Source organism: Dendrobates tinctorius, unplaced genomic scaffold (assembly GCF_039654945.1).
Source record: "Dendrobates tinctorius isolate UK_male_01 unplaced genomic scaffold, ASM3965494v1 ptg000163l, whole genome shotgun sequence".
Lineage (NCBI taxonomy): Eukaryota > Metazoa > Chordata > Amphibia > Anura > Dendrobatidae > Dendrobates > Dendrobates tinctorius.
The window spans coordinates 9372287-9384293 of NW_027361830.1; the positions used below are offsets into that span (position 1 = coordinate 9372287).

The following is a 12007-nucleotide window of genomic DNA, read 5'->3' on the forward strand; positions in this document are numbered from 1 at the left end:
ATGAGAACTTATAAGTCACAACACTGGCATATATCACAGAAATAATCTATAATAATTCCTATATAAATAAACCAAACCAATTGATGTGTCAATGTGAATGGCAGACCATTCATAATGAAGCCTAAAAAAAGAAATTACTGGATATACTTGTGTATAAGCTGACCCCCATAATTTTGCCACAAAAAACTAGGAAAACTTATTGACTCGTGTATAAGCCGAGGGTGGAATCCATGGACTATGCCCCCATATGCTGCTCCATAGTTTATGCCCCCATATGCTTCTCCATAGAATATGCCCCCATATACTGCTCCATAGACTATGCCCCCATATACTGCTCCATTGACTATGCCCCCATATGCTGCTCCATAGAATATGCCCCCATATGCTGCCCCATAGACTATGCCCCCATATGCTGCTCCATAGAATATGCCGCCATATGCTTCCCCATAGAATATGCCCCCATATTCTGCTCCATAGAATATGCCCCCCATATGCTGCCCCATAGAATATGCCCCCCATATGCTGCCCCATAGAATATGCCCCATATGCTGCTCCATAGAATATGCTCCATATGCTGCTCCATAGACTATGCCCCCATATGCTGCTCCATAGATTATGCCCCCATATGCTGCTCCATAGAATATGCCCCTTATATACTGCTCCATAGACTATGCCCCCATATGCTGCCCCATAGACTATGCCCCCACATGCTACTCCATCGAATATGTCGCCATATGCTGCCCCATAGAATATGCCCCCATATGCTGCTCCATAGATTATGCCCCCATATACTGCTCCATAGACTATGCCCCCATATGCTGTCCCATAGAATATGCCCCATATGCTGCTCCATAGACTATGCCCCCATATGCTGCACCATAGAATATTCCCCTATATGCTGCCCCATAGAATATGCCCCTTATGCTGCTCCATAGACTATGCCCCCATATGCTGCCCCATAGAATATGCCCCCAGATGCTGCCCCATAGAATATGCCCCATATGCTGCTCCATAGACTATGCCCCCATATGCTGCCCCATAGAATATGACCCCATATGCTGCTCCATGGAATATGCCCCATATGCTGCTTCATGGAATATGCCCCCATATGCTGCTCCATAGAATATGCCCCCATATGCTGCCCCATAGACTGTGCCCCCATATGCTGCTCCATAGAATATGCCCCAAGAAAAAAAAAGCCATACTCACTTCTCCTGGGTCCATCGCCGCTGTCTGCTGCTTCTTGTGTCAGTGACTGTTCAGCCTTCAGATGGGCGGCGCGCACTAATCACGTCACCCCCTGCTGCCTAAACATCACTGACTCAGGATGCAGTAGAGACAGCGGTGAGCAGCGATGGACCAGGGGACAGGTGAATATCGCTATACTCACCCATCCTGCCGCGGTCTCTGCAGCCTCACTCGTTTCTCCACTGTCTCCCTTCCTGTCTTCAGCGGTCATGTGGTGCCACTCATTACACTCATGAATATGCGCATATTCATGAATGCTAATGAGCGGTACCACGTGACCGCTGAAGACAGGAAGGGAGACAGTGGAGAAGCGAGCGAGGCTGCAGAGACCGCGACAGGACAGGTAAGTATGATCTCTGACACCCCCGCTCCCCCTCCCCCGCTGACCCCCAGGTATATGACCCGTGTATAAGCCGGGGGGGGGGGGGGGGGGGACGGACTTTCAGCCCCAAAAAATGGGCTGAAAATCTCGGCTTATACACGAGTATATATGTACTTGGACAGGTAAAATATACAAAAGACCAAGGTGAATATTAAAATACCTTTATTTATATTGGTAAAAAAAAAAGTATAAAATTAAAAATTATATAGCACCTCCTCAGGAAAAATCATTTGTATAAAAAAAGTCTAACCACCAATTAAAGCAGCAATATAGGGCAAAATAAAGTGACAAGTGCAAAGTCAGGTGTGCACCTAAGTGCATGAATACAAAATTATGTGTGCTGTTCACATTGACAGCATACCAAACACAGTGAAAAGTGAAGAAATAATGATTAATGGTAATAAATAAATAATAGTCACTGAATAATTAAGTGCTAAGAAATAACAATAATTGCACAACCACATTAATTGCAGTGCTAAAAAAGTGTGCAAATGAAGCAAAAGAAAACAATATATGCCCCAATAGTGCAAATAGATGAGTAAGGTCAATAATATTATGCTAAATTACATTGACCAATGGCATGTAAAGGCATTCCAAATAAACCATATAGCATATATTATTACCTTAGGGAGTGATAGATAACAATGCAGAGCGCACCCCGACACGCGTTTCAGTAACTTCTTCGTCAGGAACTTCTGGGCTTTTAGGAATTGTTACCCTGTCATCTCCTAAGTGCTTTTCTTATTTTTTTCATCTAGATGGATCTTTGCAGAACTTTGATTGATTTGGCTTTAGAAGGACTTGCCTACTACCATACCTATGACAGAATCTTCCTTGGCATAAGTGTTGTCATGGGGTTTACTGGCTGGATTTTGTATGTAATTTTAATAATTGTGAAGACTACCACCAGTGTAATCCAGGATTCTTCACATCATAGTAGGGTGAGTTTATTTAGTATGGTAGAAATATTTGTAGAATTATATTTCTTGTTCAATGATTCCTGTGTGAATATTAATTTGTGTATAATATTATATATACTTGTAGATGCTCTGGAGGTGGATATATAAAGCGCTGTGGAATTAATTATGCCATTTAAGTGACTAAAATAAATAAGTATATATGTGTGTGTGTGTATATATATACAGTCATATGTAAAAGTTTGGGCCCCCCTGTTAATGTTAACCTTTTTTCTTTATAACAATTTTGGTTTTTGCAACAGCTATTTCAGTTTCATATATCTTATAACTGATGGACTCAGTTATATTTCAGGATTCAAATGAGGTTTATTGTACTAACAGAAAATGTGCAATCTGCATTTAAACAAAATTTGACCGGTGCAAAAGTATGGGCACCCTTATCATTTTCTTGATTTGAACACTCCTAACTACTTTTTACTGACTTCCTGAAGCACTAAATTGGTTTTGTAACCTCATTGAGCTTTGAACTTCATAGCCAGGTGTATCAAATCATGAGAAAAGGCATTTAAGGTGGCCACTTGCAAGTAGTTCTCCTATTTGATTCTCCTATGAAGAGTGGCATCATGGGCTCCTCAAAACAACTCTCAAATGATCTGAAAACAAAGATTATTCAACATAGCTTTTCAGGAGAAGGATACAAAAAGTTGTCTCAGAGATTTAACCTGTCAGTTTCCACTGTGAGGAACATAGTAAGGAAATGGAAGAACACAGGTACACTTCTTGTTAAGCCCAGAAGTGGCAGGCCAAGAAAAATATCAGAAAGGCAGAGAAGAATAATGGTGAGAACAGTCGAGGACAATCCACAGACCACCTCCAAAGACCTGCAGCATCATCTTGCTGCAGATGGTGTCACTGTGCATCGGTCAACAATACAGCGCACTTTGCACAAGGAGAAGCTGTATGGGAGAGTGATGCGAAAGAAGCCGTTTCTGCAAGCACGCCACAAACAGAGTCGCCTGAGGTATGCAAAAGCACATTTGGACAAGCCAGTTACATTTTGGAAGACGGTCCTGTGGACTGATGAAACAAAGATTGAGTTGTTTGGTCATACAAAAAGGCGTTATGCATGGAGGCTAAAAAACACAGCATTCCAAGAAAAACACTTGCAACCCACAGTAAAATTTGGTGGAGGTTCCAACATGCTTTGGGGCTGTGTGGCCAATGCCGGCACCAGGAATCTTGTTAAAGTTGAGGGTCGCATGGATTCAACTCAGTATCAGCAGATTCTTGACAATAATGTGCAAGAATCAGTGACGAAGTTGAAGTTACGCAGGGGATGGATATTTCAGCAAGGCAATGATCCAAAACACCGCTCCAAATCTACTCAGGCATTCATGCAGAGGAACAATTACAATGTTCTGAAATGGCCATCCCAGTCCCCAGACCTGAATATCATTGAACATCTGTGGGATGATTTGAAGCGGGCTGTCCATGCTCGGCGACCATCAAACTTAACTGAACTGGAATTGTTTTGTAAACAGGAATGGTCACAAATACCTTCATCCAGGATCCAGGAACTCATTAATGGCTACAGGAAGCGACTAGAGGCTGTTATTTTTGCAAAAGGAGGATCTACGAAATATTAATGTCACTTTTATGTTGAGGTGCCCATACTTTTGCACCGGTCAAATTTTGTTACAATGCAGATTGCACATTTTCTGTTAGTACAATAAACCTCATTTGAATCCTGAAATATAACTGAGTCCATCAGTTATTAGATATATGAAACTGAAATAGCTGTTGCAAAAACCAAAATTGTTATAAAGAAAAAAGGTTAACATTAATAAGGGTGCCCAAACTTTTACATATGACTGTGTATGTATATATATATATATATATATATATATATATATATATATATACACACTTATATATATACTTGTTCAGCTGTATGTAGTCACTCTACAGTCGTTGAAAAGGATAGTCTGGTCTTGGTGTCGCAGTGCACCTCGCAAGTACCTTTACTTTTTTACCTGGCACAAATGGTGCAGCCATGTACAAATAAGTTAGGGACGTTGCTGATCACTTTCCAGTCTTTTTCTTTACTGGAGGTAAAGGAATGTTGTATAAGGACACACACTCTCGTTACTCCTACTTTTAGAAGCTCTCCAATGTTGCAGTGATATGACTTCTGGCTGACCGACGTTAAGGGAATGTTGACGCAGCCATGGCGGTGTGGTGTTGGATTTAACCTCCATCTTAACAGACAGAATTGATATAATCCCAATGTCTGCCTTGCTAGAAGCCCACAGTGTGGGTTGTATCTGCGTGAGTTTTACATCCAACAAATATTTGGAAAGTATTAAGGCTACAGCCAGGACTGCAAGTACTGTGTCAAGACGGTCACCTACACCCTATTTGGTGAATATTCAATACCTGCTTGTATAGCATCCAAAATATGTGACACAAGTAGATTGATAGGGCAATTGTTTGATATGTCACCATAAGTTTTTGCGTGCCATGTATTTTGATTGTGAATGGTTTGTTAATTTCCGCAACTAATATAAGGTGCACTTTAATCAGTGATGATTGATACTGCCCCAGTGTCTTCCTTTTGATTTGGATTTAGGCTGTAAAAGAGGGTCTTTGCTTTTGGCATCTGGAAGATAAGGGTAGAGAGGGACAGCATGGGCAAATGGGCAGCATGGTTGCTCAGTGGTTAGCACTGCAACCTTGCAGTGCTGGAGTCCTGGGGTTAAATCCCACCAAGGACAACATCTGCAAGGATTTTTTATGTTCTCCCTGTTGTTGCGTGGGTTTTCTCCGGTTTCCTCCCACATTCCATACACATACTGATAGGGAATTTAGATTGTGAGGCCCATCGGGGACAGTGTTGATAATGTGTGCAAACTGTAAAGCACTGAGGAATATGTTAGCGCTATATAAAAAGAAAGATTATTATTAGGTCACTCGGGTTGCCAACATCCTGTGGAGTGTCTGTTTGGAACTACCAGTGGCTTGAGGGGAGTCCTTTGGCCATTTGTAATCTGCTTTCAGTTTAAAAAATTGGACATCCTGGATCCCTCTGGATCCTATGGTCAATGTATATGCCTCTTCTCCTTCTTCTCCCTCAGTATTCCAGTACACTGAAAGCATTCATAGCCTTGAATCTGCCATCTTGATCTCTGTTCTTAATCTCTATACAGATTACCAACAAATTTTCAGCTGGCATGATCTATTATTCAGGTCTCACAAGAATAAGATGGTCTCTATTGGGTTTGTAAAGTCCTGACTGATAACCCATGAGGTGCTATGCTATCTGTATTCTGCTGCAATAAGTAGTAGCGTCTTCTCCTTGTACCATATCAGTAAGGCGGCCTGAGCTAAGGTCTCTCTTTACTTGTCCCCATGGATGAGCTGCCTCTGTGTAAGTCAGTCCGGAAAGTAAAGTTGTCAGGTCAGCAGGTATTCTTTTGAGTCTGACTTGTCTGAGTCATTAGTCTTATCATTTGTACAGTAGCAAACCAATATTGTTTGCCATGAAAAATCTCTTTGAAACCACCCCTTTTCCTTAGACACTCCAAGCCATTTTGCAGCCTTTTCAGTGAGTCCATTGTGTTTCATCCATCTAGCCTACTTTCTTAAACCATTTCTATTGATTTACTCTACATCCAGACGTCCACTTGCTGACATACCTGCTTACTTTATTTTTATTGTTACTGGTAACATGCGTTCAGAATCTTTAATATCATCTTTCTTTCTATTTCTGCAGCAATTTCTAAGGCTGGGTGACTCCCAGAGCTACCTTCACAATCATCAATGGTTCTTAATGTGGTTTTGTTGGTTCTCGGATCTTTCTCACCGCTTTCCGATTATTAGGCTTTTTTGAGTTATGTCGCATTCACTGGTATCAGCCTTCAAGTAATATCAGAGTAATTAATTTAGAATCAGACTGAAATTATCTGGCTCATGATTCACTCAGATTTCTAATGGATAGAACAGCTTGTTGGAGATGACTTGGGCATGAAAGCATCTTTGTATGCAGTAGGTTTCCTTCTGGTGCACAATGCTTTGTAAGCTTCATTTATTGTTATGTGATACACCAAAAGATCAGCAGGGATCTAAGCCAACCGTGATTATGCAGCATTATAATGCACACATATATTTATTTGTTGCATTAGATTGGGAGTGAGTAATATTTGGGGTGCTGCAGGCAAAAATTTACGCTGCCCTGACCCTATATGCAACTGTTAGCCATAAGAAGCATTATCCCCTTATACTCCCTATTTTATTTGTAGTACACACTCAGAAACCGTAGCATGGATAACGTTATACAGCAGTATAGCAGTGAAACTAGCAATATTGAGCAGTAAAAAAGCAGAGAGGTTTACCCGTCCAGGCCTCCAGACATCACTGAAATAGCACGAAAACAGGACTTAAAAATCCTCCAATAATACAAGAAAACAGCAAAAAAGCAGAGAGGTTTACCCATCCAGGCCTCCAGACATCACTGAAATAGCACGAAAACAGGACTTAAAAATCCTCCAATAATACAAGAAAACAGCAAAAAAGCAGAGAGGTTTACCCGTCCAGGCCTCCAGACATCCTCACATTTTTTGTGTTTTTTTTTGCACTTTTTATTCAGGGTGCAGTTGGGCCCATTTGGTCTTGTAAACTGCGGTGTCTAGACACATGGCATGCATTTTGATAGCGCTAGGCAACCCTCCTGAGCTAATAGAAGGGTGTCACTACTACGCTGTTAACCTGGATGCTGTGCATTGCCACAGTGTGAACAGCGCCGCATACAAGTTTTTATTGTGCATCAACATACCAAGCAACCACCCCCCTCCATGTATTGGTAGGTTGTGAGCGGTTGTCTCATCGGTATTCTTGCACCTGTGTTGCCATCTTAATTATATGGGTCCACTGCATCTTTATAGTGCAGGGTTCCCCAACTCCAGTCCTCAAGGCCCACCAACAGGTCATGTTTTCAGGATTTCCTTTGTATTGCACAGGTAAAGCAATTATCACCTGAGCAATACTAAGGAAATCCTGAAAACATGATCTGTTGGTGGGCCTTTAGGACTGGAGTTGGAGAACCCTGTTATAGTGCATTTGTCTGGAGGCCTGGACGGGTAAACCTCTCTGCTTTTTTGCTGTTTTCTCGTATTATTGGAGGATTTTTAAGTCCTCTTTTCGTGCTATTTCAATATTGAGCAGTGTAGCTGGGCAACGAGCACTGGGATGGTGTGTAATACTAGAAAGCAGCTTCCTTATTCTCCTCCATTACTTTACCATAGACTTCTATGTCCAGCATTGAACCTGACCCTTTATGGTTCAAACTTTTGTGAAAGTTCCCAGAGCTCAAGTTAGGTTATGTCACATGAGCCCTGCACCCTCAGTGCCTGTGTCACGAATCCCGCCTTAGACGTATAAGTAATCTAGAGGAAGTGAGTGGCCAGCCGCAGCTCTGTTCCTCTTGATTACTTATGCTTCCTAAAGTGGAGACAGTAAAACTAGCACTGATTGGTTTCAGGGCTCACCTGAGTCCCGAGAACGTAACTGTTGAGAATGTCACCTGCACCGGAGGTGAATGTGTGTGTTTATTTTAACAGGGGCAAACAATCAGATTGAGAATAGGTTGTCCTTTTAGTGGACAACCCCTTTAAGTGGGTTGTCCTACTAGGAGCATTTTGATCTGACCATAGCATAAGTGATAATATATGATCTCTGTGGGTCCAACAGTTGGGAGCCTAACCGATCCTGAGAATATGGGCCCAACATGCTCCATAGCATAACCCCTTTAAAGATAGAACAATTAATGATTCAGGAGGAAAGGCAGAAGAGAAAAAGTGGCTTTTGTGTAGAGAATCGGGCATTTTCTGTAATGATATATATTACAATGTTACTTGGATGTAAAGTATGATAATACTTTTACTATTGATCTATGGGAAAAAAAAACAAAATCCAGTTACACTTTAAATATTTCCTACCTCTGATGCAATATATATATCTGTACCTTGAGCAGATCGGATGTTAGTGCTATTCCGTAGTGAGAAAGTCAGACCAGCTCAATAATCATGGTTGACTTATCATTATGAGAGCTGTGGGCAGAAATAGAAATTAAGGGAATTCTTATATTTCCGTTTGCCTTACCAGTTATTGTTAATAAGGCAAGAAATGTCCAATATTGGACTGTATATAAATAATTATTTTATTTACTGTAGTTATTACTTATGGTTGGTTAAAATGTATTAGGATCTCTTGTTGATAATAATTACCGTATGTTACTTGTTACTACTTTCCTCAAACATCAAAGGGGACCCTGTAGATTTCTTAAGGACAGCAATTATCATGGTTAATAAATGTGGTTTCTACTCCTCCACAGTTTCTCTTCTACTAAATAGTAAGAAAGTATGCTACCCTTGAAAAGTAGAAATTAAGTCTGTGTTCCTGACTTGGCTTCTAAATGAAAATAATGCTTATTGACTTTTCTTCCTAAATAAAGACCTCCGCTGTTCTCTAACAATGATCTTTGCCCTTGTAGACAGCTGTGGTTCAGGGGCATGGAAGCCTGTTTTTATGAACACTTTCACACTAACACATGGGAGGTCTTGATTAGACGGCATCCTTTTTTTCTTATTTTTAAATTCGTGAATTTGCAGGGGTAATGTGAGTTCCACAAAAATATGTTTTTCTTTTAAAGTGGAAAGTTGTACAGTTTTTAATGCATTCTATATCAATTAAATTGTCAAAGTTCACCAGATTCATCAGGTTTAACATATATATCACATATCTGATGGTTGTGTTATACAGGGTGGGCCATAGATATGGATACACCTAAATAAAATGGGAATGGTTGGTGACCCAGATCGGCACGCTGAATTTGCAGAATGGGCAAAACAATAATTGGAACAGGATCCTCAGTTTACACAGAACATTATGTTTAGTAATGAGACAAACTTTTTTGGGTGGACCATTTATATCGATACACCTAAATAAAATGGGAATGGTGACAGTATTCTTGCGTAGGGTGTCTTGCATTGAAATCTGCTTCAATGACCCGGGTACTGCGTTCACCAGACATCAACACAATTTCTATCCGCTCCTCACGTGTTAACCTCTGCGACATGTCAATGGCTGTAAGCAAAGAGAAACTTGTAAATAACTCATGAAAGAATAAAGTTACGTTTAAAACCAAGCACACCATTGTTTTTCTTGTGAAATTCTCAATAAGTTTGATGTATCACATGACCCTCTTCCCATTGAAAAAAATAAAGTTGGATTCAAAATGGCCAACTTCAAAATTGCCACCATGGTCACCACCCATCTTGAAAAGTTTTCCCCCTCCCATATACTAATGTTCCACAAACAGGAAGTTGATATCACCACCCATTCCCATTTTATTTACCGTATATACTCGTGTATAAGCCGACCCCTCCTAATTTTGCCACAAAAAACTGGGAAAACTTATTGACTCGCGTATAAGCCTAGGGTGGAAAATGCAGCAGCTACTGGTAAATTTAAAAAATAAAAATAGATACCAATAAAAGTAAAATTAATTGAGACATCAGTAGGTTAAATGTTTTTGAATATCCATATTGAATCTTAACACGCACTTCTAAAGTCTCTGACCCAGCGGCATCCATTTTTTAAGGCTTGAGTATCCTGTCACGATATTAGTGGAGACAACTGGACACCAGTGGCTAGGTCAAAGAGACTGCAGACACAATGGGTTGCGCAAGCAATATTGTATTAGTAATCTGATAGCATATAAGTCCAGATAAATGTTCAGTCAATCTGATAAACGGTTATAGAAGAGTTGATACTCTGCGACACAGCATTCAAAGTCACTGAGCAATGCGGGCACAAGACACAGACTCTTGCAGAGCGGAGGAACACACTAGCTGGCTGGAGTTCTTACTTCACCGCAGGTGTAGTCAGGCAGAGGTTTCTGAAGTCAGGTGTTCAGCAATCACTCGATCAGCAGGCAGGGATCCAGACATGCAGGTTGACGGAGGACTCCGCCGTTAAGAGAGGACCAACAGGGATAGTAAGTCCAGGCTTGGGACTGCAGAGGCACAAAGTCCAAAACATAATACTCAAGCAATGAAACAGAACAGGTGCTGGCTTTATATACAGCTTTGGCAGGAAGCAAGATGGCCGACTTGTGAAACATCAAGATCCATGTTAACTAAGGGCAAGTCTAAGGGCAAGAAAAAACAGATTCTAGGACTAGATACTGACATTACTCCCACCTCAAGGACGGCCTCCGGACGACCCTAAACCAGGCTTGCCAGGGTACCTTTGATGGAACTGCTCAATCAGTCGGGAGGCGTTAATATTATCCACGGGTTCCCAGGAATTCTCCTCTGAGGAATAGCCTTGCCATTTAATCAAATACTGCAGTCGATTTCTGTAGATTCTTGAATCCAGAATCCTCTCAACGATGAACTGCTCTTGACCATCCACAAGAACGGGATCAGGAGGAGGAGATGAACGTCCTGGAAAAGGATTTGGTACTACAGTCTTTAGTAGAGAAGTATGAAAGACAGGATGTATCTTCAGTGTTCTTGGGAGTTTTAAGCGACATGCAACAGCACCTACCAGGCCACTGATCCTATAAGGACCGATGTACTTCTGTCCCAACTTAGGGGAAGGGATCTTCATCTTTAAATTTTTTGTAGATAACCAGACTAAATCTCCTACCTTAAATGTTGGTGTTGGTTTGCGAAATCTGTCAGCTGCATTCTTGTACCTCTCTTGTGCGGAACCCAAAGTCTCTTTCAGAAGTTCAAGGTTCTGTTGAAGTGAAGAGATCCTGTCGGCAACTGCTGGTAAAGATGTATCTACCGGTAATCTGGGAAGAATGCTAGGGTGATATCCCAGGTTAGCGTAGAATGGAGACTGTTTGGTGGAGGCACTCTGGGAGTTGTTATAAGAGAATTCGGCCAAGGGGAGTAGCCTTACCCAATCATCTTGCAAATGGCAAACGTAGCAGCGAAGGTATTGCTCTAGTGTTTGGTTGGTACGTTCTGTCTGCCCGTTGGACTGTGGGTGGAAAGCAGAAGATAAGTTAACTTCTATGCCTAATGCTGAACAAATGCTTCGCCAAAACTTTGAAGTAAATTGAACTCCACGGTCAGAAACAACTTCATCCGGAACCCCGTGCAGGCGAAAGATGTTCTGGATAATTAGGTCAGCAGTGTCCTTCGCAGAGGGTAAACCGGAACAAGGAATGAAATGGGCCGCCTTGGTCAGGCGATCGACCACCACCAAAATCGTACTCTTTCCCTCAGAAAGGGGCAGTTCTACAATAAAGTCCATAGAAATGGATCCCCACGGGCGAGACGGCACCGGCAAAGGCTGTAACAGACCAGTAGGGGAGGCACGTGGAACCTTGAATTTGGCACATACCTCACAAGATGAAACGTACTTCTGGACATCCTTCCGAAAACCT

General features: G+C 41.5%; 1 protein-coding gene across 2 annotated transcripts in view; it reads left to right on the plus strand.

The window, feature by feature from the left end:
- The window catches only part of PIGN (phosphatidylinositol glycan anchor biosynthesis class N), a 509674-nt gene that overhangs the window by 193815 nt on the left and 303852 nt on the right, over positions 1–12007 (plus strand). For both annotated transcript variants that reach the window (XM_073550192.1, XM_073550191.1), the window contains exon 14: positions 2389–2571. In XM_073550192.1, the coding sequence (XP_073406293.1) occupies positions 2389–2571 (183 nt within the window). The remainder of the gene's footprint in view (positions 1–2388; positions 2572–12007) is intronic.